This window comes from Microtus ochrogaster, chromosome 4, assembly GCF_000317375.1.
Source record: "Microtus ochrogaster isolate Prairie Vole_2 chromosome 4, MicOch1.0, whole genome shotgun sequence".
In the NCBI taxonomy this organism is placed as follows: Eukaryota; Metazoa; Chordata; class Mammalia; order Rodentia; family Cricetidae; genus Microtus; species Microtus ochrogaster.
In genome coordinates, this window is record NC_022011.1 from 44,159,734 (window position 1) to 44,179,836 (window position 20,103).

At 51.5% G+C, this 20,103-nt stretch overlaps 1 protein-coding gene across 2 annotated transcripts in view; it reads left to right on the plus strand.

Moving 5' to 3' along the window:
* Stxbp1 (syntaxin binding protein 1) overlaps nt 1-17,388 on the plus strand; it is a 61,313-nt gene extending 43,925 nt beyond the window's left edge. Inside the window, exons 14-20 of one of the 2 annotated variants that reach the window (XM_005346032.3) lie at nt 2,109-2,247; nt 2,864-2,973; nt 4,808-4,909; nt 6,951-7,036; nt 8,591-8,745; nt 10,353-10,475; nt 15,673-17,388. In XM_005346032.3, the coding sequence (XP_005346089.1) occupies nt 2,109-2,247; nt 2,864-2,973; nt 4,808-4,909; nt 6,951-7,036; nt 8,591-8,745; nt 10,353-10,462 (702 nt within the window). In that variant the 3' untranslated portion in view covers nt 10,463-10,475; nt 15,673-17,388. The remainder of the gene's footprint in view (nt 1-2,108; nt 2,248-2,863; nt 2,974-4,807; nt 4,910-6,950; nt 7,037-8,590; nt 8,746-10,352; nt 10,476-15,672) is intronic. The other variant, XM_005346033.3, reaches the window with a different exon arrangement.
* Nucleotides 17,389-20,103: the final 2,715 nt, after the last annotated feature.

Genomic DNA, 20,103 nt, shown 5'->3' on the forward strand with positions numbered 1-20,103 from the left:
AAAAAGAAACAAGTTCAGGCCAGGGTTACACAAAGAAACCCTGTCTTGGAAAAAAAAAAAAAAAGGAAAGAAAGAAAGAAAAAATAAAAAGTAAGTTCAGATTAACTTTGGGAGCACAATTTTTTTGAAGTACTTAAAAATATTAAGAAGTATTTAGCTGGTTGTGGTGGTGCAAACCTGCAATCCCAGTACTCAGGAGGCAGAGGCAGATGGATCTCTATGGACTTGAGGCCAGTCTAGTCTACGTTATTCTAGGACAGCCAGAGCTATATAGTGAGACCCTGTCTCTAAAAACTAAAAAAAGGGCCGGGTGGTGGCAGCAATGCACACCTTTAGTCCCAGCACTCAGAAGGCAGAGGTAGGTAGATCTCTGTGAGTTCAAGGCCAGCCTGGAACAAGAGCTAGTTCCAGGACAGCCAGGGCTACACTGAGAAACCCTATCTCGAAAAACAAAAAACCAAAATCAAAATTTGGTAATGGCTCAGTGGTTAAGAGCACTACCTGCTCTTCTAAAGGTGCTAAATTCAATTCCCAGCAACCACACGGTGACTCACAACCATCTGTAATGAGATCTGGTGCCCTCTTCTAGCCTGCAGACATACATGCAGACAGAACACTGTATACTTAATAAATAAATTTTAAAAAAATAAAAAAAGATTGAATTAGTTGCGAGCTGCATTTCCCTGAGCTTAGAGAATATGCCCAGGACTGGCAGAATGGCCTAGCAGATAGAAGTGCTTACTGCCAGCCTGAAAGCCTGAGTTCAGTCCCTGGAACCGAGGTGATGGAAGGAGGATGAACCTCACAGCTGTCCTCTGACCTCCACTGTGCACTATGGCACTCACACTAACATGACACATAAATGTGTGAGCGTGTGTGTATGTGTGTGTGCGTGAGTGTGAGCGTGTGTGTGAGTGTGTGTATGTGTGTGTGAGTGTGAGCTGTGTGTATGAGTGTGTGTTGTGTGTGCATGTGTGTATATGAGAGTGTGTGTCTGTGAGCATGTGTGTGTGTGTGAGCACGTGTATGAGCATGTGTGTGTGAGTGTGTGTGTGTGTGTTTAAAATGAAACTGGGTATAGTTCACACTTTTAATCTCAGCATTAAGGAGAGGCAGGAGGATTTCTTTTTTTTTTTTTTTTTTTTTGTGGTTTTTCGAGACAGGGTTTCTCTGTGGTTTTGGAGCCTGTCCTGGAACTAGCTCTTGTAGACCAGGCTGGTCTCGAACTCACAGAGATCCACCTGCCTCTGCCTCCCGAGTGCTGGGATTAAAGGCGTGCGCCACCACCGCCCGGCTCAGGAGGATTTCTTGAGTTCAAGACAAGCCTGGGCTAGATAGTATGCCCCAGTTCAGCCAGCGTTACGTGGTGAGACCCAATCTGCTTTCTTCCTGCTGAGCACTGGTGAGAGGCCAGGAAGAGGAGTCCTGCCTTCCTCAGACCACACCTGAACGTGAGGTCACCATTTGTGTAAATTCCTGGGGTCCCGAGAGGAAAAGGAGCCCCCTGTACCATCCTGGCTACCGAGCATGCTGTGGCTGTGTGAGAACAGGAACGGGTGCTCCTGTTGCTCCTCACACTCGGGCTGTGAGTGGCACCGGTGTCTGTGCCCATTCCAGGCTTTCTGTCTGTTTCCCGTCACCCTTCTGTCCTCCCAGCATTGGGAATCCTTCCCTCATTTCTCCTCACCCTTGAAAAGCTAGAGGAAGATGAAAACCGGAGGTGAAACTCATGACCCACTGTGCCCTTCTGTGCCAGGAGTCGGGCTATAGAGTCCAGCCATGCAGCGGCACCTTGAGATGTCAGTTTTCATGGGTGGGAAACGAGCCCTACATCCCTCACAGGGTCATGTGTCTATCAGGTTTAGGTCCCCTGGCGTCCCCTTGCAGGGAACAGCACACTTTTACTCCAGTGTGGCCAGTTACCAAGCCTGCTCTCTCAGGGCTCTTGTGCATAGCCATCCTGGCTTATGCCAGCCCGTAGCTGGAGGATCCCTGCACACAGCCTGCCCCACACCAGAGTTAGGCATTTATAGATCACAAACTTTCTGAGAGTCACCACTTGCCCAGACTGTCACCAGAAAAAGGCCAGCTAGGTGTGTTTTCTCCAGGACCTGGCGATGGGCACAGATGCCGAGGGGGAGAAAATCAAGGACCCCATGAGAGCCATTGTCCCCATCCTTCTGGATGCGAACGTCAGCACTTACGACAAAATCCGCATCATCCTCCTCTACATCTTCCTGAAGAACGGTAGGAGCGAGAGGAAGAGGCACCCTGGGCGGGAAGAACGAGGCGGGGGAACTGCAGTGGGACCAGGTCAGGTGCATCACAGACTGAGCCTGCTCAGCAGCCTGATGGACAAGAAGCAGGTGACACAGACAGAGCCATCTGACTTTTCCTGACAGTTTGCTAGCACTCAGTCTGCCAGGTGTTTCCAGGTGGCCTCTCATTAGTACTTGAGACCTTCCTGTAACACCTGGTATTCAAGTCTGCAATCCTTTGTGAGGTAGAGGCAGGGATATCAGGAGTTCAAGGGCTGCCTAGACGGCAAGAGACCCTATCTAAAACAGTTGTTCACCCATGTCATTGTACAAAAAATGGGTAATAAGGCTTTCTTTCTTGCCTCGTGTGACTTTGGTCAGGATGAAAGTGAGGAAGGACTGCTGGGAAGCCAGGTGGATGGGAACAGATGGGGTGTGGGGGCAGATCCCCAAGTCATCACAGGGGCTGAAGTAGGGTGCAAGCTTATTTTGAGCCTACCGTAGATGTGGCTGGCAGAGCACTGCCTGGGACCCTGAGAAGGAGACGGGAAGCCATTGGGTAGGAACGGCAGGGCTAGGTGTGTGACAGGAGTCTTGTTTTTCAGGCATCACTGAGGAGAACCTAAACAAACTCATCCAGCATGCCCAGATCCCCCCGGAGGACAGTGAGATCATCACCAACATGGCTCACCTTGGTGTGCCCATTGTTACGGACGTAAGGGCCAGTTTGTAGGCAGGGAGGTTGTGGGAGGTTGGCATATTGTATCCTCTCTACATTCATGATTGACAGTCCCCACGATGTGGCCATGTACCACCCTCAGCACCAAGAAAGGGGGAAGAGGGAGACGGGAGGAGGGAGGAGGAGAGGGAGGGGGAAGACGGAAGAGAGAATAGGAGAGACAGAATCAGAGATGAGGGCAGAAAGGACAATGAATTCAAAGTCAGGAACTAGACGTGTGTCCAGGAGTCACACGATCTCTAAACTGAGCCATCTCTGAACGCATCTGAAATGGGCCACCCAGTTTTCCCGTCACAGCTCATGTGACCTTGCCTCATCACCCCCTGTGAGGGTGGCAGCATCACCTGATCAGGTGAGCCCGTTGCTCATGCTAGCCTGTGGCAGTGAGGTGACTGAGAGTGACATCAGGCAGAAGGTTCAGAAGGTAGGAACCCGCTGTGTGTCTCCCCCTAGAGGCAGACAACCCGTGGAGCAGGGCTGGCAAAACCAACTGGGATCTTCAAGAGGGACTGGGTTCCATTGACCTGACAGTGGCCTGCAGCTGGCAGGTGTCTTTATAACTTGGGTCACAAAGGCTTGAAACAGTGGAACTGATTCACCTAGAACAACCCATGCTGCTGACACGAAGCGGAAACCCAAGTCATGCCCAACTAGTGTGTTCTCATTAATAGACAGCTAGTTTTGTTTTGTTTTTCTTTTTAAGACAGGGTTTCTCTGTGTAGCCCTGGCTGTACTGAAACTTGCTATGTAGACCAGGCTGGCCTCAAACTCACAAAGATCCACCTGCCTCTGCCTCCCAAATGCTAGGATTAAAGGCTTGCACCACTACCACCAAACTAGCAAATTATTTTTAACTACCTTTTTGTTTGTTTGTTTGTTTGTTTGTTTGTTTTGAGACAGAGTCTCACTCTGTAGCCCAGACTGGTTTGAATTCATGATAATACCCTGACTTCGGCCTCCCAGTGTTGGGATTCCAGGTGTGAGTCACCATGCCAGTGTGGATTTTTAAGATGTTTTTGGTCACAGCATTTACATGTTTGAACTCCTGCTTTAGTCACTGTTTTGTTGCTGTGAAGAGACGCTATGATAAAGGTATCTCATAAAAGAGAGCATTCAAGTAAAGGCTGGCTTACATTTTCAGGTTTAGTCCATTGTCGTCATAGCAGGGACCAAGGCGGCAGGCGTGCCTGGTGCTGGAGAAGTAGCTGACCCAGAGGCTGAGTTAGGGGCGGGCTCTGACATGGAATCTTGAGACCGCAAAGGCTACATACAGCCAGTGACACACACACTTCCTCCAACAAGGCAATAACTCGTAATCCTTCTAGGTTTTTCAAATAGCGACACTCCCTGGTACCTAAACATTCAAATATATGACCGTTCTGATTCAGACCACCACAGCCCCATTTGCCGTTCTTCATGGTTAAAGGTACATGCTTTGAGCTGGGCATGGTGGCTTTAATACCACACCCTTAATCCCAGCACTTGAGAGGCAGAGGCAGGCGGATCTCTGTAAGTTCGAGACCAGGTCTACAAAGTGAGTTCCAGGATAGCCAGAGCTGTTTCACAGAGAAACCCTGTGTTACTAAACAAAACAATAGAACAACAACAAAACAGAAGCACATTTTCTCAAGTACCCCTTGTTTTCAGAGTTTCTTAAAGAGGTTCATCTTGGGGGCTACACCAGGCAGAACCTCTCCTTTAATTTTCATTGTCAATGCTAATTCCGAAGAGGGTCTTGAGGGATTTTCCAGAGGTCACTGAGCCCCGGGTGGTTCTGGCTGGAGCCTGACTGATGTGTGCTTGCTTTCAGTCCACATTACGCCGCAGAAGCAAGCCGGAGCGGAAGGAGCGCATCAGTGAGCAGACCTACCAGCTCTCACGATGGACCCCGGTCATTAAGGACATCATGGAGGTCAGTTGGGGTATGGCAGCAGGAGCCAGGGCTGCTCTTCAGGTGGTCCAGGTTCCAGCACCCCTGTTCTCAGATAGCAGTGACATCCTGTGATTTAGTTCCTATAGGGGTGAGTACCCAGACCTCAGGCTCTGTCAATCCTCCCAAGCACCCAGCTCTGAGGACTCATTAGCAACCATGAGATTGCATCACTATTGCTGTGGTGAAACACACTCCTGCACTCAGGAGGCAGAGGCAGGGGCTCTGTGTGAGTTCAAGACCAGCCTGGTGTACATAGTGAGTTCTAGACATCCAGGACTGTTACACAGAGAAACCCTGTCTCAAAAAACAAACAAAAAAATGAAACCATGACAAGAGTAAATTGGCAAGGGAGGGGTTTATTTGCTTTATCGTTGTTTATCATCAAAGGCGTTCAGGACAGGAGCTCAAACAGGGCAGGAACCTGGAGGCAGGAGCTGGTGCAGAAGCCATGGAGGGGTGCTGCTTACTGACTTGCTCCTTTCTCATGGCTTGCTCGCCCCACTTTCTTACAGCACCCAGTAATGTCAGCCCAGGGATGGCCTCACCCACAGAAATCTGTTCCTTCCTACATCAATCACTGATTAAGAAAATGCCCTATCAACTTCCCTACAACCTGATCTTAAGGAGGCATTTTCTCAATTAGGGTTCCTTCCTCTCCTGTCAGGAAAAGCTAAGCAGGAAAGACTGACACATGGAGACCTCAGGATCCATTTCCCTGCTGCTGCGGTCTTGGGCGAATAGTCCCATTGCTGTAAGGTGCCTCGGGTACAGTTCCCAGAAGGGCCAGGCTCGTGTCAGCATGCCAAGTCAGATGAGGAACATGCACACACTCTGCTAGGGACACCTCAGGCAGCTGTGGGAAGGCCTCAGCAGAAGGCTACAGCCTCCACACCTTCCCCTGCCAGCAAACACACCTGGGCTCTGTGCCTCTAACTGGTCCCTTGGAATACCCTTGTCCATATCTCCACTTCCCACATCCTGCTTCTTCCTTCTCTACAAGGTCTCACATGGTCTCCGGCCCCCATATGTCTGACCCTCTGACATCAAAGAGCCTGTTGCATTCCGAATCCCCAGACTGTGGTCAGCAATGCTATTTACATATATCCTTGCTGCCTTGTTGGAGACCCTCTTTTTTTTTTTTTTTTTTTTTTTTTTTTTTTTTTTTTTCGAGACAGGGTTTCTCTGTAGCTTTGGAGCCTGTCCTGGACCTCCCCTTGTAGACCAGGCTGGTCTCGAACTCACAGAGATCCGCCTGCCTCTGCCTCCCTAGTGCTGGGATTAAAGGCGTGCGCCACCACCACCCAGCCTTTTTCTGTTTTTTAGAAACAGAGTCTCCCTGTGGAACTCTAGCTATCCTGGAGCTCACTATGTAGACCAGGCTTATTTGAACTCAGAGATTCTGAGTTCTTCTGCCTCTCAAGGGCTGGGACTAAAGGTGTATGCCACTACCTCCCAGCCCACCCAGGGTTTATCTTCTAATGGGATGATTCTGTCACTCTGTGCCCTATGTCCATGGTACAGAGAGCCTCACACTAAGCTGGGGCACCATGTTTGTTGGCTGCGAAGGGATGTGCTGTCACTCCGGTCCCTCACCCTCACAGCAGGAGCCCTGCAGAGTCCTACGCCAGGAGCTGTTTAAGGTTGGAGGAGACAGTCTGCTCAACTTCTGCACTTGATAGGCAAATAAAAGGGAGTCTAGAGAACAGGCCTGTCTCGTCTGCCTGAGTTAGTTCAGGAATTATATACTAGAAGTGCATTTATGTAGGGTGAGTCAGGGTCCTATTTTTAAAACCTGCAAACCAAAAGGATAGGTGGCTATGAAACACCCAGGACCCAAGTGCCTGTCTCTGGTGCTGGGGACTGAGGAAGCAGCCCTCGAGTGCGTCGCCCCTGCTTCTCTGTCCCAGGCATGGGGAGGGCCCGCTACAGATGTGGTCATTGCCTGACTTTTCCTTCACATCCTCTTGCCTTCGCTCCTGTCAGCCTCTTTAAACAGTGACCTCTGTCCTCTCCTCTCCAGGACACTATTGAAGACAAACTGGATACAAAGCACTACCCGTACATCTCGACGCGCTCCTCTGCTTCCTTCAGCACCACGGCTGTCAGGTGGGTAGATGTGGGGAAAGCAGGGGGCACTGTCTGCGAGTCTGTGTGATCTGCCTGTGACTGGCATGTGCCATCAGGACCCTCCCACATCACCCATGATGGTCAGGGTACAGCAGGCCCGGGCTCACAGCAGGCCATACCGTCCTCCCTTTGGTTCCCAGCCCTGCAAGAACTCACCCCCTTCTTCCTTCGTGCACCCTGTCTGTCTCCACCACTACCTCCTTGTTCATCCTTGAACATGCCAGGCCCACTGCATTTACCCCCACCCCATCTGCAGCCAGATAAACTACGCAGCCCCCCTTTAATCTGTAGGTCTTCATTTATTAGTGTTCCTCTTTGATCTTCCCTAAGCATCTGTTTAATCATGAGACCCCAATGTCACCAGCATGAATTCTGTTCATGCAGCTGGTGTGGAACGACCCAGGTGCCTGCCAGCTGACAGGTGTTAGACAGTGGCTCCCAGGAACTGGAGCTGAGCTGGGGGGGCCTGGAGAACAGCCGAAGCTGGAGATAGGGACGCCAGCTGTGCCTCCCAGGGTCGGCACTCCTCCAGCCCTTGTTTAGTTTCCTTTGGGTTTTGTTTGTTTGTTTGTTTGTTCGTTCTGTTTTGTTGGTTTTTGAGACAGGGTCTATCTGTCCTGGAACTTGCTCTGTAGACCAGGCTGGCCTGGAACTCACTGAGATCCGCCTGCCTCTGCCTCCCGATTGCTGGGATTAAAGGTGGTGTGCGCCCCCCGTCCGTGTGCCCCCCCTCCCCGTGTGCACCTATGAGCAGCATCACTTTAGATCTCCCGTTGTCTCTGGCTTTTCTTCTTTCTGTCTTCACTCCTGCCTGTAGCCTGGGTGGGGCTGGGCCAGAGGTCCGCAGTGTCTCCTGCAGCACTGGAATGTCCTCTGATACCAGCAAAGTTGGAAAGGCCACTTCCCATGTGGAATAGACTAGAGCCACCAAGTTCTGTCCTGGCTAGGCTGGCTGTGCGGAAGAGAGCCATAGTGCCCAGTGCTTCCAGGACTGCTGTGAGGAAGGGAGCCGGGACAACCCGTCTCCCCTGTGCCAGAGTCCAGGTCTCTACTGAGGAAGTTAGGGACAAGGGAGGCCTGCTAGAGAAAAGCTGTGCTGCTTGGGCTCTTGTGCCTTCTCCCTCCATGGTAAGGCCTGAGCAGTGCTCTGTGGCCGTTCTGTCCCATGGCACTCAGCGGTTCCCATCCTGCTGTAGTCTAACTTCTTGGAGGGCAAGTGCTGTCTTTCCCTGGGGGTACAGTACCAGGAAGCCTGGCACAAACAAGGCCTCGTTAGCACATTTGCTGTGGTCAGTGTGCCAACCTGATGGGGCTCTCTGCCTCCCCTTCCATGCCGCTTAGTGCTGCAGAGTCTCAGGCAAGCTCAGGACCAGGCCTGATCTGAAACAGACATCTGGATGAGAGCCACATAGGCACAGCTGTTGAGATGAGCTTGGTGTTTCTAAGAGAGTGGTAGTCACGGCTCGGGCACCTGTAGTACACCTCAGCTCGCCAGCACGGACAAGTCACCTGTAACTGTTCTCTCTCCCTCAGCGCCCGCTATGGACACTGGCACAAGAATAAGGCCCCCGGGGAATACCGAAGCGGCCCCCGCCTCATTATTTTCATCCTGGGAGGCGTGAGCCTGAATGAGATGCGCTGCGCTTACGAAGTGACCCAGGCCAACGGCAAGTGGGAAGTGCTGATAGGTGAGCAGGGCGTGCATGCTGCAGGAGTTGCTGCCCCACTGCGCTGCCACTCCATCCCATGCTTTGTGTCGCATTCTGTCCTCGTCCTCCCTCACCACAGCAAGCCTTAGCCCTGGATGAGAGTTTGCGACTGGCAGAAGCTAGGGATCTCTGCCCTACTGTGTCTCTTGCTGAAAGACAGCGTCTTGGGATGGAAAGAGTTTGGTCATAGTCTCAAATCTGTACACGCACTGCCAAGCGGAGTCACCTTGAGCAAGAGCGGACCTCTCCAAAGCCATACCGTTACCCAACAAAACAGGGTTTGTAGCAGCTACTTGCAGCCTGGAGCAGGGCTGAGAGGGGAGCTGCACATTTCCAAGGTATCAGGCCTTGGACCTCGCCTGATGGTAGGGCTCTCACTACTGCCCTGCTCTACCTCTCGGCTGGAGAGAGTTAGCGTGTCCATAGATACTGCTGAAGCCCACTGGCCTGGTAGCGGGTCATAAGCCAGTCCCTACTACCTTCCGGTCTGCCACACCCTGCTTCCTGTTCACTTCCCAGAGAGCAGAAGCAGCTCATAGAAGCTGCTGTATTGCAGCAGGAGGCTCTTCCTGCTTCCTGTCTCCAGGATCAGCTGTAGCCTCTAAGGCTGGCAGACGATTGAGGGAGAGAAATCTGGGTTCTTCCAGATGCCTTCCTTTCGACCCCAGGTTGTTAGATGTGCCACCAGTTGTGAGATTGCTGTCACAGACACTGCCCCGTTTAGGCTCACCCTGGAGCACTTGTGGGTACAGTGCAAGGCCAGAGACTGTGGGCCTAGGCGTATGCTGGGCACCCTGTGGAAATGATCCTCTTTAGGCCCCTGGAGTGCCACGTGAGCCATCTACACACGTTCTACTGGAGAGGAGGTTCAAGTACCCAGCTGGCAAGGCTCTCTCGGCTCACAGGTGCCGACTGCTGCCCGCATTCCCATCTTAACCAGCGGTACTTCCCTTTATCCGATTTGGATGACCAACTCACAGCACCCCCAAGCTGTCCAAGCAGGCAGGCTCCTTAGAGCAGTAACATAGCTGCTTCTGGGTTTACCAAGACAGGCATGAAAGGGTCATCCCCTTCACACAGCTGGGGGGGCGGGGGAGACTGTACACCCTGTCCCTGCTCTCAAAGGCATCCATGATCCGGTTTTCATGCCTGTTTTCTGTCTGGGACATAGGTCCCATGCGTGTTCCCTGCTCACTGCTTGCGTGTGTTGCATGAATGCGTTAGAGGACCTGAGCTCAGAGCAGCTCTCCTGGACAGCAGCTGTCGCAGCCAGGCTGTGGGTGTGGACTTTCCTTGTCTCCTTTGGACCTTCCTTAAGGTTCCTTGTGCAGGGGGAGGGTGGAGACCCGGGGACAGAGAGCTGCCCGCGTGGGTTCATGGAGGGGCTTCCCGCAGGCAGCCACCCTTCACTGTGTGGCCTCGTGTGCTTCACGCATGCCAATACCGTGCTGCCTGCATGCGTGCACACTTGTGTGCATGTGCTCGTGCATGCTTCGCCTCTCGACGCCTCTCTGGCTGCGGGCGCTGGGGCCTCTGTTGGCATGTCCAGGGGTGCCTCTGTTCAGCTGGCCTCTATTCTCCCACAGGTTCTACTCACATTCTCACTCCCACCAAATTCCTCATGGACCTGAGACACCCCGACTTCAGGGAGTCCTCTAGGGTATCTTTTGAGGATCAGGCTCCAACAGTGGAGTGAGAGCAGAGACAAAGTAAAAGCGGCTTATTACAGAAAGAAACTCTTCCGCTCTGAAGGGCTTTCTTTGTTTTCCCGCCACTCGTTCTTTCTTTTTCTCTTTTTTTCTTTTCATTTCTTTGATTTTTCTTTTTTCCAAGAAAATGCTTGCAGTTCTTAACGCCGATTGAAAATGTGTCCAGCCTTCACGCCCTGGGCGCCGCCCGCCCGCTCTCTGCAGCCGTGGGTGAGCGCTGCACAGGCAGCTGCCGGCCACTGGGGTGAAGCCAAGGGACAGTAACTGTGATACTAAGGATTGAGGGATGTCTGAGGCACGGCGCCCAAGCCTGCTGCCCAGGGTGAAATGTAGGCTCCCACAGAGCACGCACGCCTGAGAGTGAAGCCAGTGACATTCAGGGTGGCCATGTGTACAAGGCCAAACTTGAGAGATGCCCATAGCATCTAATGGTGAGAAAGGAGTGGCAGGGAGCACCAGGGAGCACCAGGGAATCTCCAGGCCAGTGAAAGGCTGAGGAATGAGCACCTTTACCCAGACTAGGCACGGTGAGGACGTCAGTGTAGAGGGATACCACCCTCCGGGTGCTGTCGGCTTGGCGACACCACTGCTCACAACACTCTGCTCTCTACAGAAAGTTCACTTTTTTTATTCCTGGGCAGGCTGTGATCCCAGCTACCCAGCAGGCAGAGGCAGGGCCAGGGCACCTGGGCCACAGAGGGAGTTACAGACCAGCCTGGGCAACTTAGCAGGACAATGTCTCAATAGTAAAACTAGTAAACAGTAAAAAGTAAAAAGAGGGCTGGAGAGATGGCTCAGTGGTTAAGGACACATATTACTCCTACAGAGGTCCCACCTTCAGCAGCTCACAGCCACCTGTAACTCCAGCTACAGGGAATCTGATGTCTTTGACCTCTACTGGCACCTGCATGTATGAACACGTTCTCACACACTTACGCTTAGTTAAAATAAAAAGTAAGAAGAGGGCCGGGATGTAGCCTCGTGGTAGACCGCTTGCTTGCCGTGAGTGAGGCATGGGAGGGAAGGAGGGAATGGGGAAGGGGGGAAGAAACTGCTTTTATATTAGTGTCAGATCTTTTAGAGTTGAACAGTCACTTCTCTCTCTCACTGAGGCCTCTTAGTGAGGTCTAGAGCCCTCAGGAGAAATCCCTGGACACCCCCCAGCTTGTTCCTTGGGAGTACCTTGTCTGTTTGACCTAGCAGACTCTCTTCTTCCACACCCTCCTCCTGAGCCATCCTTAAGTATGTTGGGAACCTCCTGTGCTAGGAATTCCCCAGTGTTTACACCCGTTTGATCATGGGCCCCAAAATGGCCTTTCACCATAGTTGACATGTGACCCCGTGAGACAGCAAGTTGGAATAGCCTGGAAGCAGTAGCAAGAGTCCTGGACTGGTAGCCAGGACGGGGCAACCGAGGTGACCACTCACACAGGGACGCTGGGTCAGCGCACCATGAGCCAAGCTAATTCATAGGCCAGATGCAGGCCTTAGGCCACACTCTCCTACTGAATCTCAGGGCATGGCCCTTCCCAAGTGGGACTATACAGCACCAGAAGCTGGCTTGCTTAGTGTGGTTTTCCTGTTGAAACAAGAAGCAGTAGGCTACTCCATGTATCCCTGTTTCCTCAATAGAGGGGTATCGTCTCCAGGACAACAGTTATGAGCAAGAAAATTGAGTTGGCCATGGCCCTGGACCTCCGCTCCTTCCCTGTGCATTTCCCTTGAAAGCAGGTCAATAGAACACGGAGCAGAGCACTGCACTTCTGTCAGCCTAGACCTCAGACACCAGGGTCTTAAGTTCAAGGCAGAGTGTGTCTAAAGCTAAATAAATAAGCAAGGTATGGTGTCACACAACTTTAATCCTAGCACTTGGGAGGCAGAAGCAGGCAGATCTATGTGAGTTTAAGACTAGCCTGGATCCTGTCTCAAAAATAAATAAGGCTGTAAATGCATACAAGGAATCAGGGAGGCGAGCAATAGCAATCTACAGAGCCCTAACACCACACAGGCCAGAGGCAAAGAAAACCCCTCTCCTTTTGGAGTCATCCACGTGAACAGAGACAGAATAGTGCAGACCCTTCAGAGCCTTGGTTGTAGCTTGATGTTGGGATATTCCTTTTGTACATGTGTCTCTGTCCTCCCTTACTTGCCTAAGGTACCTTCTGATTGAGGAAGTTAGATATTCGGTACTAAGGAGAGGTAACTAGCTGTGTGGCAGAACATAGATTATATAAATGGTTAATTTAAATTATAAGAGCTAGTTAGGAACAAGCCTAAGCTAAAGCCAAGCTTTCATAATTAATAAAAAGTCTCCATGGCATTATTTGGGAGCTGGCCGCCCACAGAAAGAGCCACAACAGCTTACCCTATGGAGATGAGGCTCTGCCACAGGGAGAGTTCCCAGGAGACGGTACCTTCCTAGCTCCTCTCTCTCCAGTCCCCAAGGCAGCAGACCATTGAAGAACCCTAACTTACTAAGCCTCATCTTACCCTCCAGACTGCCCATGAGTGATGTCTTCTGATTAGATTTTTACATCCTTACCTTGATGGTATAGGCCAATAGGACCAGTTAGGAGAGGGTGGCCAGGAAGTAATCAAGACAAGTGAGACAGGGGCTGGAGAAATGACTTGGTGGTTAGGAATCATGGCTGCTCTTCCAGAGGATCTGGGTTCAATTCCCACTACCCTCATGGCAGCTCACAACTGTCTGTAACTCCGGTCACGGAGAGCCAGCGCCCTCTTCTGGCCTCACTGAGCAGCAGGAACAGATATGATGCCCTGACATACATAAAAGCAAAACACTCAGATACATAAAAATTTTAAAAAAGAAGCTGGGCGGTGGTGGCGCACGCCTTTAATCCCAGCACTCAGGAGGCAGAGGCAGGCGGATCTCTGTGAGTTCGAGGCCAGCCTGGTCTACAAGAGCTAGTTCCAGGACAGGCTCCAAAGCTACAGAGAAACCCTGTCTCGAAAAACCAAAAAAAAAAAAAAAATTAAAAAAGAAACAAAATCAAATGAGAGAATTCTCTGGCTACATTAGACCTACTAGGTTCACATGCCACTTGTAAGGTTTTGTGTGTGCTTATATAGAGAAGGTGCTGAATTCTGAGTTGAGGCTGTTGGCTCTGACATGCAAGCATCCCTTGCATGTCCCCTCTGATAAAGATGGCTTCTTTTAGCCAGATGGTGCTGTTGCACACCTTCAGTCCCAGCATTTGGGAGGCAGAGACTGGTGAGCCTCTGTTTGAGACCAGCCTGATCTACAGAGCGAGTTCCAGGACAGCCAGGGTTACATAAACCCTGTGTTGTAAAAAGGGGTGAAGTGGTTTCTTTCCCAGCAAGCTCCAGGGAGCCCTTAATCAAGAGGACCATTACCCAAGGCTTTGATGCATGAGATGGTCATTTGAAGAGGCCTCAACTTCATCTTTGGAGACCACTGCTGAATTTCATAATCACCAGTTGTGTGGACTGAGAGAGTCTCAAAGTTCATGAGTAGAAGGTCAACATAGCCAACCTCTTGGGGACCAACATGAGATCAACTGCAAAATGCAGCTCATGGCTCATCTCACCCACTCTGCAGTATTGATGGTCCCAAACTCCATCTGCAGGACTAAAACGTTCAGCTTGTCAGATGTCAGGAGCTGGCTTTGTATGACCTGGCTCTCCAAGATTGTTCTCCACTTGTTCTTCTTTAAAGACGAGCGATGTCCAATGGTTAGGAATATGATAGTATCAGGAAATTCTAGATCATAGGTTCCTGACCTCTCTCTGGCCTTCCTGAATTTCTGAATGCACATGTGAGAAGTGGGGAAACACTTTGGAACGGGCCTGATCAAAGTAGCCTTCCAGGTTCGTGGACCAGCGTCCAGGATGGGGAGCAGGGCATTCTCTGGCCAGTATGCTCCCTGTTGACTAAAGGAAACCCAGAGCCACTCTTGCTGGATCCAGAGCCGGGCTGCATGGTGTGGAGATCTGGGAGACCCTCCTGCTGATAATGGCTCCTGCTCCTCGGGGCTCTTAGGAAGTCTGACAAGCTCACTGAAGCCAGTGTGCTTTAGCAAAAAGGGGGCACATAAAAACCTCAGGCATTCCGGACAGTGTATCTGTTCTGCTTAAGGAGCTGCAGGTTGCCGAATAACAAAACAGCCTTAAAGTGCAGGGCCCCAGAACAGGGAGAACACTTGGGAAGTAGCCAGGCAGGGACTCCTCGCTCAGAACAGTGAATACAGGCAGGAACAGGAAGGACACTGGGAGATGGCTCTCAGAGTGTTGCTTTTCTGCTGGTCCAGATGACCAGGAAGCTTCCAGGTCACTGAGCAGGTGGTGGTCAGAGGTGCAGGCACCAACACCCCCTTTGTGCCTGCCCTTGGAATGGATGTCTGGAGGGTCTCAGCGCCCCACTCCCACAGAGCCTATTGCTTCCAGGTCCCCAGGGAGGCACATTTTCAAGACTGGATCTTTTGTTTAGTTCTCCTGTCCCACCAGGTCCCTGCTTTGCACCCACTGCTGCGTGCATGCACGCCTCATGCTCACACCACCATCACCTCCATTCTGTTGAAGCCCATGTCCAAACCACTCAGCCCATGCATCATTTTAGTGCGCCTACATCTCTATGAAAAGGCCTTCATTTTTAAATGGTTTTTTTTTGTTGGTTTTTTTTTTAATCTTTGCTCTAGAAGTATATCTGATTCCATTAGCTTAAACTTTTGCAAGCATTTTTAATCTCTTACAATGCAGGTCTCCACAAGGTAAGGCCTCAGGTCCCCGCCCTTTCCCTCTCACACCTGAGGTCCCCACTGTGCCTCCCAGACTTCAGTGGGTCCCCATGCCCAACAGGCACCATTCTCTCCACCCAGAGATGCCTACCAGCCTCTGCCCTTAGCCACTGTCCCTTGCCATATTTGAAATTTCTCTTCCTGGTTTCATCTTGACTTCAAGAGATAATATAGAAAACACAGCTGCCCATCACCCGGCAGCTGGCGCTGGGCTCTGATTGAGAGGTGGTTCCTAGGTTCAGCCTGGGACCCAGCTGAGCCTAAATGCCTCTTAAGTCTTTTCTGACAGGGCCCATGGGTTCCATCCCACCCCCTCCCAGCTTCCACTGAACCCAGATGAGGGTTGGGGGATGGAGAATCGGGGAAAGAAGTCTCCAGGCTGCAGTAGGTGAGTGGCCTCACTGTCTTCTCTGCCTTCCCAGGATCCACGCACATTCTCACCCCACAGAAACTCCTGGACACGCTGAAGAAGCTGAATAAAACAGATGAAGAAATAAGCAGTTAAAAACATAAGCTGCCCCTCAAATCCTGGCTCCCTTCCCACAGTGCCCTGCAGCTCCCCAGCGCGACGCCTCGTTTGCTCTGCTGCCTCCCCAGCCCTGCACGCCCTGGCCACCCCGTTGCCACGCTGAGTTCTCCTGTGCGAAGACATTCTATCTTGTCCTTTGAAAAGCAAGAGAGTAATGTGTTGTTTTTTAAAAATGAGTATCTTCTGTACGTATCCCACAAGACATTCCCACGCGAGCGCCACACTGCAGAAGGTCAGGACTCTAGACCGAGTGGACTCTCTCCTTATTTATGACCCCATGACTGTATATAGCCCTATGCCCTGTGCGCACATTGCTTGAGTTTAGAAAGGTAGATGTGTGGGTGTTTCTCAAAGCCTGTTTGGGCGCATTTCTGTTCTTGATGGGAATTGTGAGGTGTCTGTGCCCCAGGTGGCCCACATTTCTCTCCCCAGTCCCTGCTCACCACCTGTTCTCAGGCACAGAGGCTGGAAATGGCGGTGAGCAGACACCTCCAGAGGCCAGCATGAAACAGGCCTCTTTGCCTGGTGTTGCAGCTGGGGGAGGGAGACTTAGGATGTCCACAGGAAGCCAGTCTGGGTGCCAGCCAGTGTTGTTGCCAGAGCCTGGCACTACTCCCCTGACCTGTGTCCACAGTGCTGTACCCTGAGTTAAGTCCTCCAACCTAGCTCAGCATGCCTTGCACCCTCAGTTCCTCAAGAGAGGAGTTAGGCACAACCAGCCGCCTTCTTTCCTCAGGCTTCACTTGAATGGGGTCAGCCTGGATAGAGGTCAAGGGTCAGGAATGGACTGGAAGATGTGGGTGTGGTACTCTGATCAAAGGGTGCTTTGCTAGAGAAGAACTGTAGGTAGGCCTGAGGAATGGGGGCACCACTGATGGTGTCTCCACTCTGCAAGTGACACCAGTCAGAGTAGCCTGAGTTTAAGATAGCTCATCAATCATAATTTTGTGTAATGTACAGTCATATGTCATTGTGGTTGTATGAGAAAAATGATCATTTTATTCTTTATATTGAAATCATCGCTGTATAAAACCTAGCTAGCTATAAAGCAGAAATTGCAGAAGCAGATGCTGGAAGGATGGTTTTCATCCTCAGGACGCAGCAGCTCGCTGAGCCTCTCGCTGTGCTGCTGCAGTCATGAAACACAGGCAGTGGAAGTCACAAAAACGTCCCAGCCCAGCCCCCTCCCGCAGACTTGTGTGTATTACTGTGTCTTGTGCTGTCTTGGCAGATGTGGTGACCTGTGCTCTCTCCCTCTCATGAGTTCGGCCCGGCCCCGCCCTTCTCCCTCCAGTGACCTTCCTTAGGACCAACCCTAAGCACTGGTTGATTTCTCCTGGAGCCGCTTCTCCGTCCCTTCCCCCCCCCCCCCCCCTCTAGTCAAGCAATGCTCATGCTTCAGGACCTTGTTTGTCGAACGTGGGGTTTCCTTTATGTTATTTATATAAATAATTTCTCAAAAGGATATTTTAAAAAAAGCTAGTCTGTCTTGAAACTTGTTAACTTGAAACTCTCGAATCTCAGTGTTTAGAGTATGGAAGCGCAGCCGTGTACCACTCTGTACCGTCCTGTACCGCAGCATTTGAGTTAATAAAGACATCAACGCTCACCATGGTGCCCGGGCCGCCTGAAGCTGGTTTTACCTTGGGGAGAACAGAGGCCGGCCACCCCACAGCTGTGGTTTGGGGGCCCTGCTGGATCCAGGGGATTGTGACTTGCATCACAGCACATCGTACCTGCCTCCCCATTGGGGACAACACGTGTATCTAGCCTCAGGCAGGAAAGCAAGCAATGCTGCCTCCGTTGGCATAGTAACAGTCACCTTTAGTCCCAGCACTTGAGAGCCAGAGGCAGGGGGGATCTCTTGAGTTCAGCCAGATCTACATAAGTTCCAAATCTTCAGAGTTCCAGGTCAAGTCCGGCCAAGGCAACAGTGAGATACTGTCTCAAATGAACAAGTAAAAATAAATAAGGCCTGCCTAGATGTGAGAGGGGCTGCTCTTCAGCCTGTTCCTTTCTAGAACGCCTCTGTCTCAGACACTGCAGGACCCGGTCCCAACTTGAGTGGAGGTCCCAGTGCATTTAGAGCACTGACATGTCCCTCCATTAATGTCACTGCCCCCACCCACATGTAGAAAGTGTTTCCTCCAGTTTGGAAGCTGGGTGTCCTGTGACCTGGGGAGTCTGCTATGAGGCTGGCCCAGAGGGGAGTAGACACCAGGTCAACATTACCCATAAACCGAGGACTGGGGCACAGAGTCGTGGGCTCATTAAATGCTCTCTGCTGAGGTATGGACATGGCTTGTCCCTAGACATTCATGTGCTGGGAGCTTGACTCTCAGGTGGCAGTCCTGGCAAAGATGGAGGGAAATGACTGGGTTGCCGAGGGTACTGGGTTCTTGCCAGAGGGCTATTCTGTAGTCAAGCCTGGCCTCTTCCTGCCTCCGCCTCCGAGTATCTCAGCGGGCCCTTATCACACCTCCAGGCATCAGCCATCAAGTGCGAGGCCCTGGACCTCCATCAGCAGCTGACTGTACCCCAGGGCACAGACTACCATCCCAGCCGCTAGGCCCTGGACCTCCATCAACAGCTGACTGTGCCAGCCCCAGAGGCACAGGCTTACCACCCCTGCTGTTTAAGAAGCTGAGAGAGAAGAAATTTTCATTCTAGGACTGCCTAGACTACAGAGCAAGGTCAAAGTCAGCCTTAGTGAGACCCTCTTTCAAGACTGAAAGATAAGAACTTGAAAGTTGTGTCCGAAGCCAGCCAGAATATTAGCCTGGTGTGTGAGGCTTCATCCTAGCACCACAAACCACAGTGAAAGGCAGCTAATTAGTGCTGGGAAGCCGGCCCCACAGTTAGCAACACTCATTATTCAGAGGGCTGGAGTCGGAGTCCCAGCACCCACAGGTGAGTCAACACTTCCTGTAACTCCAGTTCCAGGGATCTGATCCCTCTTCTGGCATCCGTCAGCACCGTGCATAGACATGCAGGCAAAACATCCATATACACAAAAATAAATCTTTTTAAGCCAACTACATAAACCCCTGTATACATTATCTTGCCTGGGTAACAGAAAATGATACCTTCACTGCAGGGAAGAATGTATCAACTCAAGGCTACTTTGTAGATCTTGCATATGTACCAAGTATTTTTCCCAGGGTGGTGGAGGTAGGGGAGCAGACTAGGCAACAACTACCCACGTCTCTAAGGTTCAATGACAAACCCAAGTTTGATTCTACCAAAGGTCCCCCACCCCCCGGGGAACCAGGGAGTTTGTTGGGCATACTCGCAGAGCCTGAGTCCGAGGTCACAAACGGGAGCGTGGGGAAACCCAAAGCAGCCTCACCGGAAATAAGATGGATGACCTCCAAGGCTACAGAGATGGAGCCCCCTGCCTAGCCTTCCTTGGCCTATCTATGCTAGCCCCTTCCCAAGATCCTGAGGCCACGTGTAGTTAGGGCAGAATTGCGTACAGCTGCTGGGAGGGGGGGGTTGGCTGGCTGCAAAGGTGGCTGCAAAGGTGGGTCCAGTGACCCCCATCTCCTCCTGTGAGGGAAGGTCAACAGTCAATGAGCTCAGCTAAAATGATCTTTGCAAGCAGGCCTGAAATGGAGGCAGTTTGGCTTGGAGGACAGTCCATGGCACATCCCACCAGCTCCAGCAAGACTCGCCTTACAGGCAGTGATGAAGACAGCGCCGCAATCATGCCAGGCCTCTCCTAGGCATGTTTTAGCTGGGTCCTTGGTCCCTGCTGCTTCACAAGTGAGGAAGCTGAAGCTTGGGGGAATACAGTGTTTCACAATGTTCACTCCTAGAAGTCTTCAGCCAGCCAGCATGTCCTGACAGCAGAGTGCCTGGAATAAGATCAAGGGACTTGAACTCTACACGGAGTAACTGTAGCAGCAGAGTAAATACTGTTTATTTCTTCTCCCAGGGTCACCTGTCCCCTCACAATGGGAATGGCTCTTTAGCCTCTTTCTGCTGGATCTCAGGGCCGCTGTTCTCATGTCGTTGTGTGCATGTGCACTGGCGTGCAGGAGGCGCTCAGAGAGCCCCTTCCAGGAGTCCCTTTTCCTCCACCGGGGTTCTGGGCACAGAAAGCTCATATATGCTTTACCAAGCAAATTGCTGGCCCATGTTTTCTTATTTTGAGACAGAGCCTCGCAACTCAGCCCAGGCTGACCTTGAACTTGTGTTCCCCCTGCCTTCACCCCTCAAGCTGCTAAGATCACAGGTGTGCATGTCCACACTTGGCTACTCTCTTGTGTTTTCTGTTTTGTTTTTTTCCCCCTGACTTCCCTTGGCCCAGGCTTTTTTTTTT